This window comes from Lates calcarifer, linkage group LG3, assembly GCF_001640805.2.
Source record: "Lates calcarifer isolate ASB-BC8 linkage group LG3, TLL_Latcal_v3, whole genome shotgun sequence".
In the NCBI taxonomy this organism is placed as follows: domain Eukaryota; kingdom Metazoa; phylum Chordata; class Actinopteri; family Centropomidae; genus Lates; species Lates calcarifer.
The window spans coordinates 3,426,166-3,441,658 of NC_066835.1; the positions used below are offsets into that span (position 1 = coordinate 3,426,166).

General features: G+C 42.7%; 2 protein-coding genes and 1 long non-coding RNA gene across 3 annotated transcripts in view; 2 read left to right on the forward strand and 1 right to left on the reverse strand.

The window, feature by feature from the left end:
* LOC108900273 (AT-rich interactive domain-containing protein 1A-like) overlaps positions 1-3,746 on the forward strand; it is a 50,388-nt gene extending 46,642 nt beyond the window's left edge. The window contains 2 exon segments of the mRNA XM_018701251.2: positions 183-313; positions 397-3,746. Coding sequence (XP_018556767.1) covers positions 183-313; positions 397-2,319 — 2,054 coding nt within the window. The 3' untranslated portion in view covers positions 2,320-3,746.
* Positions 3,747-7,485: 3,739 nt separating this feature from the next.
* Positions 7,486-11,605, forward strand: LOC108900275 (uncharacterized). The gene is made up of 2 exons (XR_001963692.2): positions 7,486-7,733; positions 10,849-11,605. It is a non-coding gene; the product is annotated as an uncharacterized LOC108900275 (long non-coding RNA).
* Positions 11,606-12,524: 919 nt separating this feature from the next.
* LOC108900274 (uncharacterized) lies at positions 12,525-14,344 on the reverse strand. The gene is made up of 4 exons (XM_018701252.2): positions 14,231-14,344; positions 14,068-14,126; positions 12,663-13,984; positions 12,525-12,585 (listed from the first exon to the last, which is right to left on the reverse strand). The coding sequence occupies exons 1-4, from the start codon at positions 14,269-14,271 to the stop codon at positions 12,571-12,573; spliced, it is 1,437 nt and encodes a 478-aa protein (XP_018556768.1). The 5' UTR covers positions 14,272-14,344; the 3' UTR covers positions 12,525-12,570.
* Between the last annotated feature and the right edge of the window lie 1,149 nt (positions 14,345-15,493).

Sequence of the window (15,493 nt, forward strand, 5' to 3'; positions counted from 1 at the left end):
TACAGTTAAATAGTACTATATAACAGGGACTAGAAGACATTAAATGTTACTGACTGCTTTTTGAGAACCTTTCCAACGTAGTACTCTATTAAACTTGATTTCACAGATCAGAGAACCTGTACCTGCCATTGGTTGAACACGTCACGGTGGTTCACATGCATCCTGTTTTTGTCTTTTCACAGGCACTCCTGAAGCTTGGAGAGTGATGATGTCACTCAAGTCAGGCCTACTAGCTGAAAGCACCTGGGCCTTGGACACCATTAACATACTACTGTATGACGACAACAGCATTTCTACTTTCAACTTATGCCAGGTAAGTTATACAAACCCACACAAACTCTCACTGTGTATGAGTTCAAAGGATTGTTTTGGTGACTATTCTCTGTGGTTTCTCAGCTACCTGGATTCTTGGAGCTGGTGGTGGAGTACTTCCGACGCTGCCTCATCGAGATCTTTGGCATTTTAAAGGAGTACGAAGTAGGGGACCCAGGCCAGCGCACCCTTATAGACCCCAACGCTGCTGAGGACTCTGATGATGAAATTCCAATGCCAGACGGCGAGGACATGGACACGGACGAAGAGGACGAGGAAGACGAGGAGGTAGAGGAATCAAAGACCAATCCCGACACCACCTTAACAGTTCAGGTGAAACAAGAGGAGGAGAGCTCCCAGAAAGACAAGTCTTCAGAGGATGAGGAAGAGGAGAAGGAGAGGGAGTCTTTTATCAAGGAACCCAATACCTCTACCTCAGGGTCCTCCCTGGACCCCAACCTCCACTCGGAAAAGCTCAAGCAGGCTAGCAAGTTTGATAAACTCCCTATCAAAGTGGTGCGGAAGAAGAATCCCTTCCTGGTGAACCACTCGTCCAAGCTTGGGCAGCGGCAGAGCTTTGACAGCGGCTTGATACACTGGAGCATTGGTGGGGGTGACACTACCGAACACATCCAGACCCACTTTGAGAGTCGGATGGACCTTCTCAAGCAGCGGAAACACAAACCAACTGCCACTGAGAACCGCAAGAAGGTCCAGGTGCTTGAGACGGCAACAGAAAACCCTGAGAAATCCAAGTCCAATGGGGAGGATAAGCCTCGGCAACAGCCTCCCCAGTCTTCTGAACCTCAGAAGTCTCCAGCAGAGAAGACCTCTCCTCCTCTTCCCATTGGCGCACCAGTCACTGCCACCATCGACGACGTACTCTCTGCGCGCCCAGGGTCAGTCACAGAGGAAGTAGTTCGTGGAGGCGCAGAGGAACAGAAGGAAAATGGCAAGTACCTATTCAGCATCAACCCTGACCTCCAGAGCCGCCGCAACATCAAGATCCTGGAGGATGAGCCTCACAGCAAGGACGAAACGCCACTCAGCACTCTGTCTGACTGGCAGGACTCGCTAGCTCGGCGCTGCATCTGCATTTCCAACATCGTGCGCAGCCTCTCCTTTGTCCCGGGTAACGACCTGGAGATGTCGAAACACCCAGGCCTTTTGCTGCTGCTGGGCCGCCTGGTGCTGCTCCACCACAGGCACCCTGAACGTAAACAGGCGCCGGTCACTTACGAGAAGGAGGAGGAGGAGGATGAAGGCGTGAGCTGTGAGAGGGACGAATGGTGGTGGGACTGCCTCGAGGTCTTGAGGGAGAACTGCTTGGTCACTCTGGCGAACATCTCAGGCCAGCTGGACCTTTCTATCTACCCAGAGAGTATATGCCTGCCACTGCTGGATGGCCTGCTCCACTGGGCCGTCTGCCCTTCAGCAGAGGCCCTGGACCCCTTCCCCACACTGGGGCCCCATGGCTCACTTTCCCCTCAGAGACTGGTTCTTGAAACCCTCAGCAAGCTCAGCATCCAGGACAACAACGTCGACCTCATTCTGGCAACGCCGCCATTCAGCCGCTTGGAGAAGCTCTACGGCTCACTGGTGCGTCTGGTCGGTGAGCGCAAGGTGGCCGTCTGCCGGGAAATGGCGGTAGTCCTGTTGGCCAATCTAGCCCAGGGTGACAGCCTGGCAGCGCGGGCTATTGCTGTGCAGAAAGGCAGTGTAGGTAACCTACTGGGCTTCCTGGAGGACAGCCTAGCTGCCACACAGTACCAGCAGAGCCAGAGCTCCCTGCTACAAATGCAGGGTGGGCCGCAGTTTGAGCCCACCAGTGTGGACATGATGCGGCGGGCGGCCCGGGCCCTGCACGCCCTGGCTAAGGTAGAGGAGAACCACTCGGAGTTCACTTTGTACGAGTCGCGGCTACTGGACATCTCAGTGTCCCCACTTATGAACTCTCTGGTGTCCCAAGTGATCTGTGACGTACTGTTTCTGATTGGCCAGTCATGACAGCCGTGGGGAGGTTTCAGCTCTGCCTCTTTCCGTTCCCCTCACCCCCTTTTTTTTGTGCGTGTGTGTGTGCGCGCGCGTGTGTGTATGTCTGTTGCGTGTGAGTGAAAAGAGCAAAACTGACTGTCCTTTTTTTTTTTTTTTTAATTTATGCAAAATCACCTCGGATTCCACTGTCTTTCTACCCCTGCTTCTCACTAAAGGAAGGAATATCATGAAGTAGCTGTGGATTTTAAATGCCTGAAATGGAAAGATACTGGCAAAGAAGAGCAGATTGGGACCCAGGCATAGGACAGAGTGTGCTGCCCTGCGGAAAAAGGACTTGTTTTTTAATGAAAAGAAAAATCTCCAGAAAAAAGAAAAAACTGTAACCAAAGTTGCTGTCTCGTTTACAGTGAGTTTGGGGGATACATGTGCCCGCTTTCTCCCTCTGGGGGTCGGCAGGGAGAAGAGGGTACAGACTAAACAATATTATGGTTCATGTTTGGAGGCTACATAGACTCACGGACTGTGGTGTGGTATAATTGCTGTAACTTTGGATGCTATATACTCAGCCCCACAGGAACCACATTATTGGCTGTGAACAGACATCTGACATGGGAGGCCTGTGCAGTAGATTGTAGGACTTTTTTCTGTACTGTACACCTTAAAAACTGTAAACATACTGTAATAATACTGTTTCACACTGAGATACGCTGGCTTGGCAGCAAACTGTAGTTTTTAAAAACAGTTTTAGTTAATGTCGAGAGAGAAAACGGCTTTCCCCCCAAAGTATGGTGAACCTACAACACCCCGACCTCTTCTCTTTGTCCCTTGATTGTATGACTTGACCCTTATATTAAAAAGTCACCTCTTTAGGACTGGTCCTCAACTCTAGATGCAGTCCAAGCTGCAGTGTATATATGATGTTGTACATTACACTTCTCTCTCTTTCTCAACTTCTGTTGCTCTTCACCATTTTTAATCTTTGACGATTACAAGTTTCCCTGCATCAAGTACGCCATGTGATTACTTGATGCCCACCCCTTCCTCCGTTACTTCGGCGCCTCACCCTGCTCGTATCGCGCTCCAGGGGGTGTTTAGCTGCTGTCCAACGCCACCCCCAACAAACACAACTTCAAGTTTCAGTTTGTCTCCAGTCTGGGTGTAGAGAATATAACAAAAATCATGTCTGCGGTTCCATTTGAGCTCCTTCATAAATGACAAACTAGACCTTGATGAAGAAACCATTTTAATTTTGTTTATTTTGTTTATTTTTTTTTTCCAGTGATGCGGATTCTGCATATTTGTATTTCAGATGATGTAGCTAAAAACTTGATGTAAATTCCTCTTTTTTCCTTTTTTTGGCTTAATGAATATCATTTATTCAGTATGAAATCTTTATACTATATGTTCCACGTGTTAAGAATAAATGTACATTAAATCTTCGTAAGACGTTTGCTGTGGATTTATTTATTATTCCCCTCATACATAGTTGAAGCAGCAGTAAATAACGTCTTGAATTTTTCATCTGGCTCGCACTTCACCTGCATAGAGACCGCTTGATAGGTAAAAAGCAGCACGCAGCGTGTTTTGCTGACGATTTTGATATTTACACATGGATGCAGAGACACAACTCAGGGAGTACACTGCTTATCAAATGCACAGCCATGTTTTCCATCCCTGGATTGATTGACATCTCACCCTGATGTGGCATGGCTGTCCTTTTCCCCGGATCACACATGCTGTTATTTACATATATATTTACATTATTGGGGAAATGTGCTGAGGCTAGGTGTGCTTGATACATACAGATAGGAGATAGAAGCTCGGGTTTACTTAGAGTGAATTTTTTTCACAGTCACTTTTCAAACATCAAATCAAAAATATGCTCAAAGCCATGTTTAATTTGGAGGGCAAAACATTGCAAGAGGAAACAAATAATCCTCCAGTAGACAGCATAATCAAGGTATGAAATATTTATTTCCATTGTCCTCAATGGAGAGAGAAAATAGCATCCATTAAAACCAAACAGAGTGAGCTAAATGTGGCAGCAGCTAAATTTTCAAAGACTCTTGCCACCTCTTGATGTGGTGTTACTTGGTTAAGCTTTATTTAATCAGGAAGTCTCACTGGGATCAAGACCTCTTTTGTGAGAGAGACATAAAAACAAAGTAATCTGAAGTGAAATCCTCACTTCCTTTTCACAACACTGACTTAAGGCAGGTTTTGACTTAGTGAGATGCATCAACACACATGGATCTTCTGGAATATACCTGACTGTACTAACTATGGATTAGACTGTGTTCGCTGTCTGAACTTAATATAATATTTAAATTGGAGATTACATTTATATAGCACCTTCCATACAGGAAAGGCTTCAAAGGGCTACTCTAGCAATTTAGTACTGCAATTCCATTAAGCTGAAGGAGCCAAAGGAGAGATTTTTTTTTAAATGGTTAAAATGAAGCAGCAGGGATTGAGATATCCTGATGATTCAAGCCTCAGAAATGTTTCCCATGATGCAGCTCAGCATCATCCCTTACTAGACCCTCTCTGCTTGCTAAATACCCACTTCTTTGAAACCCCACACCCATCATAAGGTAAGAGTTTTTGTTCTTAGAAAGTCTCAAGCCCATGCCAGGATAACCCTGATGACACAAACAGGGTTATTATTTCAAACTTCAGAAAGCTCCCTTTAGGCATTACACAGCTGTTACCATGGGTAACTGAACTTTATGTGTAAAGTTGGTGAAATGCCCCTTTAATTTGGAGACAATTTGAAAAGTAGATATGCTGCATAACATGTACACATGACATTTTAAAACACTTATTGCAGAGACGGTGGAAACAACATAAGAAGGTGAGTTTCAGAGGCTATTTAACAGGACAAGTCTCAGTCTGTGCTGCTCTGCTCAAAGAGTTGCAGGTCCAAAACTGCAGAGAGCAGCTGTTAGAGTTAATAAAGTGCATTAAAAAACCCTGAACGTACCACAACATGCAGAACAGGAGACTGTATTACATCAACAGTAGCTTCAACTCAGCTAAGCTCACATTAGCGCTGTTAAAATGTCCCTTTGACAGTAGGTCATCGTGTTGTTTTCACTGTCTATGCCATTGCGCTCTCTAGAGGTCATTTGGTGGTAATAGCATAGTAGTACAGGCTATGACTGAGGAAGCAGTTACTGTACATTCAGACTGCACTACCATAACACAGTGGGTAAAAAATGAATATGGAGAAAATGCGTATTGTGCAACAGCTAAACTCAATAACTTATTGACTGAAGTGGCTGAATGACATTTGGTAGTTTTTCTCCTCTGATTTGATGCACTGTTAGAAACAAAAGCCTAGGGTTCGAGGTTATACAAATAACAAAACAGTGTGTCTGCAAAACTGTAAATGCATGCTCCAAAAAATCTAAGTTATATTGTGGTCAGAAGAAAAGAAGAAAAAGAAGAAGTTTGTCACCTAAAGCACAAAACTAAGATCACAAAGCCTCTACAGCTTCTTGCAGTTGTGAATGTATGACAGAGACCAGCTGAGATAATATTCAGGCCGTTTGGAAAGACACAAGCATCTGAGATATTTTCTATTGTACATCTGAAATGGTTTTTCTTACAACTTTACCAGTATTTTTTGGGAGCTACATGGCCATTACTGGTCTCTGTTATGTGCTGCCTAGAAATACATTGCTTTGCATAGTCAGACACAGCTGTTCTAACAGCCTGTGTTGAACTTTTATATCCAGTGCAACACTATTATTCTTCCCTGTGTTATTTGTTACTCTGTAAAAGCTGCATCTAAAAATACACAAGCTGACTGGAAAGTTAATTACAATTTTCCTTTTGAAATTTCAGCAGAAACAGCAGTGAGTGTTTGGATGCAGACTGTCTCTGCAGAAATGTTTTTTCACAGTTCTCTCCTGCTCGTTCTTTGCATCTGAGACTCCTGAATTTACTCACTTTAAAATGTCTTCCTGTTTATTTTACTCCACAGGTCTACGGGGACAGAGAAACTGTCAGATATTGTGACTTTCGCTGAGAGGCCGAGGTGTCTCAGAGGAAACCACCAATTTGACTGAAGAGCAAAAGGGACTGTTCTGAATATAAGATGAAGCAGTTACTCAGTCAGTTTCCTAGTGTAAGTCACAAGGTAATTCACAGTATGTGGCAACCATTCTCCACTTTGACAGTGTTAAATTATATTAACAGCAATTTATGTGCTTCCTCTCACTAAGTATGACCCTTTGTTTCGTTAATGAGTAAACATTTGTGCTCATTTACCTTGCAATTAGTTACATCATGTAAGATCACCTGATAAAGTGAATAAAGGGCAGAACAGAAGTAATAGACTGAGCATCGGTTGCTTTTTGGATGTTTACTGTAATCATATTGTTTTTCCTTTTACACTCTGCAGACATCTCTTCCTCTATTCACAGATTGACAGACATTGCTAATGGAGGATGCTCAAATGGCAAATTATCTTCCATCATATACAGACACACGATGTGCTGTATTTGGTTTTTGCAAGCATCATCAAAGAGAAAGCAAACAAACAAAATAAAGAGGAAGCTAAAACTTAGTCAAGAAAACCACAGGGGAGAGGAAGAGCCAGAAACATCTGATAAAACAAGAAGCAGAACAAAACAGTTCATGAGAAGAGATTAAAAGGAGACAGGTTCACGCTGATGATAGAGTTAACAAAACAAGTCGGAGCAAAGCAAGGTGCAGGGTGATGATCATGAAATACTAAAATAAAGAAAGGCCAGAAAATGAAGCTAGCAGAGGTCACAAATCTGATTTTAATGTTTGGGACTTAAAGCTACTTACTCTAATACAAGAACACCAAACAACACTGTCAAATTTTGTGCTTCAACTCAACTACAAATGAATGAAGAGTCTGATGATAGCCCCAGCTGAGACTGTTACATCTCTGAGTCTGAGTTAGTGCCAAATGATGGAAAGGTTCACAATGAACAGAAATGATCAGCAAGATATGACTTATAGTCATTGTCCCCAAAGAAGTCACCAAAATCTCCAGTAACCAGACAAAACCCTGCAAGATCAAGTCTTGTAACAAGCACATGGTGAAGCATGGTGGTGGCAGCATTTTTCTAAGGTGGTGCTTCTCAGTGGCAGGGACAGGGGGACTGGGCAGAACTGAGAGAAAGGTGAAAGCAGCCAAATACAGGGAGGTCCTCGAAAAAAAAAAACCTGCTCCACAGTACATGCAACTTGAAACAGTTGACAGTTCTCCTTTCAGTGCAACAGTGACCTAAAGCATGCAGCCAGGACGACACTTCAGTGGCCCTGCCAAAGCCCTGACTTGATCTGTGGAGACACCTGACGACGGCAGTTCACAGACACTTCTCATCCAATCTGATGGAGCTTCAGAGGATCTGACGGGAAGAATGGGACAAGCTGCCCAAATCCAGGTGATGCGCAGTTTCTACAAAGTACTGAATTAAGGGTCAGAATACTTCTAAAAATGAGAGAATTTCCATTTTTGAAATTTCTAAAAGCATGTTTTCACTTTGATATCAAAGGTTGTTGAGTGTAGATTGTTGGACAAAATGGCAGTTTTATCGATTTAAATTTAAGTCTATAACACAATAATGTGTGCAAAAAAGTGAAGGGATATGAGTACTTTCTAGAGCCATTGTACTGTCTCACTGTCTCTGACTCTAAGATCATTTTTGGTGTACTGGTCTTACATGACTCAAGCAGCTTCTGTGAGATGATAGAGGCATTATCTGTGTCTGAGACGATCAACAAGACATTGAAAGTGAGATGTTTACTTCCTGATAACACAGTAGCAAAGGCTAGTGGGTCTGGTCTAGTCAGAGATGTCTACAGTAGTTTCTGGACAGAGTTTTATAACCTGCTGCATTCTGTCCACTACTTCCTAATTATACTAAGTGGAGAGAGTCTAAACTGCAAGTCCCATTACGACAACCTCTAGTTGCACTTATGTTGCCATAAACCAGATTCTGTGCATTCAATTGAATTCATAGCAGCACCTGAAGCCTGCTGAGGCCTAAAGACATCTGTCATGGATTTTTGGAAGAGCCGTGACAAACAATCATGACATCCATTAGTAAACACACACTGCCAAAGACTATTCATGTCTCTAAAGAGATTCTCAAGCCGTTATAATCACATCAACAAAGCACCTAACAAATCTCCCAAAGCCCCCCCATCTCCTCTCATATAGAAATGCTTCCAGCATACTGTAGTGCTGGCAGCACTCATCACGGAGGATGGTGTGTAAACAGTTCACTGGACTGTTCTCAATCTATGTGCTCAAATATTGATTTGAGCACATCTCCGTCGTTAGTGACCTTAATACCTTAATACCTTACCTTAATATGCTGCAAAATGCATCTGCCATGACAGGACACTGTATATAGAATATACTATTAGATCAGAGTTATGGTGTTTTTAGATTTTTGAATGTGTGTGTGTGTGTGTGTACCAACTCAGACTAGTTTGTGAACTGCATTTTTATTACATTTTATCAATTATTTTCATTCATTGAAACCAGTACATATGGTTCATTGCGTTTCAGTGGCTCCTCTCTCCAGTCTGAAGATATGGCGCCCTCATCTGGTCAGAGCAGCAAAGCACAGTGTGTTCCTGCATCAAAACATTATCAATCATCATTGCAGTTGTGTAGGTAACAGGCTGTCTGGTCTGTGGTATGGATGATAGTCACTCATGGAAAAAATGACTCAGGTTGTGAAACAGTGGGGGTTACTGTGTTATCTGTGCTGTGTGATGAGGTATGATGGTAAACAAGGCACCTAAAGGTGTGGGTGTAGAGCAGAAATATCTAGGGTGGGGGCGACCAAAAAATGTGGATATGATCAGTATGTCTGCATCTGTTCTGTTCAGCAGGAGGACTGATAAAAGTGTTGTCCTTCATCTAAAACTATTTGGCCCAGTGTTCCACTTTATGTGTTCATTTAATGAATCAGACCTAACAGTGAGCTATAGTGACCAGTTAAAAAATCAAATCATAATAACCAAAGCAGCAGAAGCCATTCATTCCTGATTGTGAGTCTCTTGTATGGGTCAAAGTTCATACACCCTGGACAACATAATAATGAGGTCCTCTGGGGTTCTCGGACAAAAGTCCTTTATATGGAGCCAAAAAGCTGACAAAATGTGGTAAAAGGTAAAAAATCAAATCGAATACATCAGTAAATAATGTGAAGGAACTTAAATCAAATAAACAAATACTTCAATTACCAATAAGTTAGCAAAGAGCTTTACACTTTTTCCCCCCCCTTTACACTAAAAAGTTTATACTTGAAATCATTCATTTATCTGTGAGAAAAGTTACTGCTCTGGTTTACATGATTGCGTTATCAAGTAAGCATCACAAAAAATACAAATGTACTGAGAGAAAGGAAATAAGTGGAGAGAATAGGGAATAGATAAATGATTAAATGGTGGTAATGACGATGAATTTGATAATAATAGCTTCAGACCTATGACCAACTAAACTTTGCCCAAGTTGGGAACCACCAGTTCCACTGAGCAGGCAGTAAATCCCACAGGGCTGGAAGATGCTCTAGACGGGAGCATTTTAATATCTGGTGGCTTGAGGGCAGGTCCTTGTGTCAGTCATTTTTATGTAAAATATACTATACATAAATTATATGTATAGTAATAAATAATGTGTATACATTATTATTATATATTATATTATACATAATAATAATATCAGGGTCACATAGTGGTTATTGATTGGTTGTCAAATCTGTCTAATATGAGCATGTGAAGGAAAACATCAAAGGTAGGACAAAGAGAGAGAGAGAGAGAAAGAGAGAGAGAGAGAGAGAGAGAGAGAGAGAGAGAGAGAGAAAGAGGAGGGGCTCAGGAGGCAGAGGTCCTCCACTAATCACAGGGTTGGTGGTTTGTGTGTGTTAGTACCAGGCTGTGAGCTAACAGCTGGTGACGCAGTAGGAGCGAGAGTCAACCTTATATATCTATATATACATATATATGTGTGTGTGTGTATATATATATATATATATATATATATATATATATATATATAATATATATATATATATATATATATATATATACAAGGCCTGGCGTTACTGAATTGCCCTAACTGTAAAAAGAAATCACCCCTGAATCACCACCCCTGCTGTGCTAATAATGATTATAGATACAAGAAACAGACTGATCTATATCTATTTGATCTATTTGACTGAAATACCTCAGCTGGCTGCCTCCATGTGCCATGCTGGCCTAAGGTACAGTGAGCTTCATGCTGACAGAAGGAGCCAGGGATTTTAAAAAAGGAACAACTCTGAAATGAATGAAGAACCTGCTCTGCCACCTGAGCTTCTTCCAATCACGATATGAAAAAAAAAATATGCACAAACAGTCATAAGAAATAACAACATTAACAAACATTTGATGTTGTTCATTGAAGTGCAGGAGGCTGACGCAGAGAGAGATATGGAAAAAAGTATAGTATAATCTAATACAACATAATATAATTCTCTCCATTTTATTTTGATGTGCCCTCAGCTGCTGTCATTAGCTGACCCCTATCACCAGTCAGAGATTGAAAAAAGAATTGGGGTGTCTTCCTGCAAGCATGCAACTGCTCCATCATCAAGACCCTGCAGCACTTCCCTGTGGTAACACATGGTAACTGCAGAGGGATCATGGAGAATGAGCTTCCAGGGCACACTGTGCAGATAATGCAGACACTGTGGAAGACCAACACTTAATGTTCTGGCAGTACATTCAGGACTGGATGTTTCCATGACGACTAAGAAGGACTGCTGACCACAGGACAAGGTGGAGAGCACAAGGTCTTTCGGTTAACAAAGTTTATCATGATGACAATGGTGGCCGCTGTGACAAAAAGTATGATAAAGATAACATTACATAGAATAGGTTAAGACTGTGATGATAATGCACAGTACATACTGTACATTACACTGTGACACTGACAGACTGAATGAGAAATGGGAAAAGATAAACTCATCGGTGACTTAACGTTTTAGGAAATGTACTTATCTGAGGCCTCAATTATCATTAATTGTAATTAACATTAAAATAATGAAGTTTATTTCCTACAAGAAATAAAGTTGTAAGAAAAGCATGACATCTTAAATTCATACAAGTTACTTTTAGTGAAAACTGGATTCTTTTGATTTTCATTTGACTGAAGGGTCTTAACAAGTGGATGTTTTTACTGCAGTTTTGATATTAAATAGATAAACAAAAAACGAGATAATGCTGTAAACTGATAATAAATTCCACCCACTTATGTTATTGCTTATGGGCACTATATCATATAGTTATTTTACTGTTCACAAAAAAAAAAAAAAACAAAAAAAAAAACCCTCAATGACTTTGGGTTAACATGAATCTTCTTAAACAGTAAATCAGGGACCCAAGTTACATGGAGAACCAGGCCTGAGCAGCTCTTACTCATCTAACAGATCTGAGGATCCTTCATAGGTCAGGGATTTAAGATCATCTCAGTGGGAAAGACCAGAAGCAATATAGAATGGATTGTATTAAGGGCTTCATTCACTCCTGGAGATGTCTGTCCCACACTAAGGAGAAACAATCTAGGGTAAGAGGAAGTTTAAAAGTGACATTAAGTGCAGTTTCTGTCCCCACTGGAGGTAGCAGAGTTATTTAAACTGAACACTAAAAAAAATAAATAAAAATAAATTAAAAAGGTTTTGACAAGAACCCTGAACTCATTTTTGTATAATGTAGGTCTTTGTGGTACCCTGGTTGTTTGCCAGGGTACATCTATCTAGGCTACAGCAGCCATAATTTTCCCCAACATTTGACCTCAGTATCTGTAGTTTCAACCAATATTGTCTAAGTCTCTCAGGTTTAACACTGTAAATAGCCTCAAGTACAGCATTTAAGGGTTAGGACTTCTATTTAGCAAACTGTTGTAGTGTCTCTGCTTCAAGGAATATTTTCCAGCTGACCTTTTGAGACATTCTCAGACCATTTACTTCCAGTTGGATGTCATAGCTCAAGATGAAGATACCCACTTGTAAAGGCTTGAGTAGCAGTCTGGGGCTTCAAGACTGCCTGGTTCAGATAAACATGTTCCATTACACCTTTTACACACTAGGTGGCACCAAATCTGCATTTATGGTGCATCCAAGCTTTGACTTTTTACCAGTATTACATATCTCGGAGGTGAATTCAAAAAACACAAAATGTAAATTAATAAATTTATTTCAAAACACTAATTTAGTCAATGATTCTTCAAGCCTGCTGCACCTATTAGAGGAACAAACAGAACATACATTAGAAACCAGACTTTGTTATAAAACCTTGAGAAATTGTCAGATACTCACCTTCAGGAGTCCTGGATGCAGCCTGACCCTCTTCCATTTGCTCTCTGGACTTACACTCTGACCCTGTGGCTTGTAAGATGCAGTCTGCCGCAGTGGAGCAGTGGAAGGATCTTGTGGCTTCTGGACATTAACTTCATTCTGGTCAGCAGGTTCTTTCAGCCGTCTGATTGCAAAGCCACCGAACTGTTGAGGGATGTCGTAGGTTCTGGTTGGGGCGAACTGCTGGGGAGAGGTTCCCGCTCTGCTGCTCCCAGAGGCAGGGAGGTTGTGAGCTCCCTGGGCTGGGTTTCTGCCATTCCTGAATGTTTGGACAGAGCTGCTAGGCTTCTGCTCAGCAGAGGCATAGCTGGGTTTGTAGTTAAACCCTGTGGGGACTTTCAGACTGCGTGGCTCAAAACTAACAGGGGCATTTTGTTTGGAGGGTGCTGGAAGAGACTGGGTATAACTCACATAGCTTGACGCCATACTGGAAGTAGGCCTGTAGCCTCCTTGGGCACTTCCTCCGTTAACTGGAAACAGCTTGCTCCGGTATGGTTTTCCAGCCTCAGTCTGGCTGGGATAATTTCTAGTCCTCTTAATTTGAGCAGGTGAGAAATGGGAGGGTTTAGATACTTCAGCATTAGAACGTGAAGACACCCTAGCAGGGGCACTGGCTGATGTTTGCGTCAGTCCAGAGTTTCGCTGTGGTGCAGGAACACCTGCACTGAACAGACTGGAAGACTTCATAGACGGAGAGAAGCCTCTTGGTCCATAGTAGGCTGGTGTTTTGGCTACTGCAGACTGGTGGGAGGCTGATGTGAAGGAGCCCCTCTCCCTAAAAGGACTCTGAACAGATGCAGAATTGCTGGATAGGTATTGGCTAGTACGCTGTGTACCCTGCTGAACTGGCCAAGTTCTCTTGCCAATATCATTAAGGTCATTCTTATTTTTACTGTATTTACTCACAGAACTTCCACTAGCAATATCAGTAGAGAGGCCCAAGTACGGCTTTTTTGGCTCCTTTTGAACCTTTACCGGTTTTGAGTTCATCATTCTCCAGTTGGGGTTTGACACAGAGCTGTGGTCTATCAACCTGACTGAAGTGTGGCCACTCTGAGCAGGCTGTGAAACTGTTTTTGTGTAGCTACTACTGGAAAGTCCATGGTTATAAGCACTACTAACTGCAGCCTGTGGATTGAGGCTACTGCTCTTGGCTGAGCCTGGATAAATGGAGACCTGTCTGAATTGATTCTGGGGATAGCTGCCACCAAGTCCTCTTAGGCCACTGTCCTGTTGCGAGAAACCAACATACCTGTTGCCATTTTGTCTCTGGGAACTCGGAGCTGCGAGAGAGAAACGAGAGTTTAAATCCACAACTAGTAAATCACGGCGCTAAATGATGGTGACACATTTGGGTTCTGCTCACCTTGTGTAGCCCATAAACAGCATACATGCTCTGCTTGAACTAAACAAATCAGCAAGATCCTGCTCAGAAAAATAAGACATCAAGGTCAGAAGAAATGGGACAACAGCAACTCAACACATACTTAAAATAGCCGCAAAAAAAAAAAAAAAAAAAAAAAACTTACCCCAAATGAACTCCACAAGCCATTTCAGCGTGCCAAAGCATGCAGCCTGGTCAAAGCAACAGTAGCCCAACTACCCTGAAGCTACTTGCTCTGCATGTGTGTGCAGCACAAAGGCATATGCATTTATTGCAGCCTGCATCCAATTGCTCCTTAATGAGCTGATTGTCTGCAGGTGCGTGCTGCTGTGGTGTCAGAGTGTCTTTGGGTTGTGTCTCGCCTGCCTGCTCCTGTTTGCTGAGACCTCTCCTGTCTGCATTGAGCCTGACCCAGAGAAAGATCATGTTGGTCTTGATGGCCTTGTTAACATTATTAATGATGTCTCCTGGTCCTCCTGGTGCTGAATAGACCCAGGCGGCACACTGCAGTAATGATGCCTTCGACCCTAACTGTGACAAACAACACATCAAGATCAGCGCGCTTCCGCTTTCTCTTTGCAGAATATAAATCACATACTGTAACACCAGCCACAGCTACGATCTCCACATCATGCAATCCAGCTATATTTGAATCCTGTTGTGTGTCAGGTGGGAGAAATGATAAGGAAATGCATGATGTCAGTGTGATATCATCAGCTCCTGTGTCTGTCTGAGTGATCTGTGACCATGTGGGATACTCCACATGAAAGATGACCCTTTACACTGTCAGTGTAGGTGACAAACACACACATACACACACTAAGGCAGGACACTGGATACATTCCTAGGTAGTCTGGCAGGTGTGAACCCTTGCCAGACTGTGCTTGGTCAATAGCGTTCATTAAGTTCCCCGCAGCCAGAGGAAGCGTGATGCAAGTGCGCGACAACTGAATCTGTCACTCTGTCCTACTTTTCCCAAGCTCTGTATATGCCTTCATCAGGTACGCCTCTTAAACCCAGATTTATTCAAACTGACAATCTTATTTTTCATTTTTCAGGCGCTCGAGTGTTGACATGTGTGTGACATTCATACGGGCGTCCGGTGCGAGTCAGAGCAGCGATAGCAAATTCCTCCACCCACCCCTCCTTTACACCATAGGAAAGAGTGACACCTCGCATGCGATGACCAGATGAGTGTGGTGGCTTAGATCAAAGACACAATTTCCTGTCAAAGGAAATAGCGCAGGGGAATTTGTTTCAGGAACAGTTTCCTCCTTTCTGAATTCTTTCCATTGGGACTATCAACATTCATATGAGCAAGAAAGCAAGTCAAAGTCCCAGAGTGGAATCAACAAAAACATTATTGATGACACAGGCTTTACAGGAGGCTTTAAAAACACACACAAAC

Coding starts and splice junctions, on each gene's coding strand:
- LOC108900274 (XM_018701252.2), bottom strand. CDS start 14,271: ATGCTTTGGCACGCTGAAATGGCTTGTGGAGTTCATTTGGG. Junction 14,127..14,230: donor GCTTGTGGAGTTCATTTGGG/GTAAGTTTTTTT, acceptor TTTTCTGAGCAG/GATCTTGCTGATTTGTTTAG. Junction 13,985..14,067: donor CTGTTTATGGGCTACACAAG/GTGAGCAGAACC, acceptor TCTCTCTCGCAG/CTCCGAGTTCCCAGAGACAA.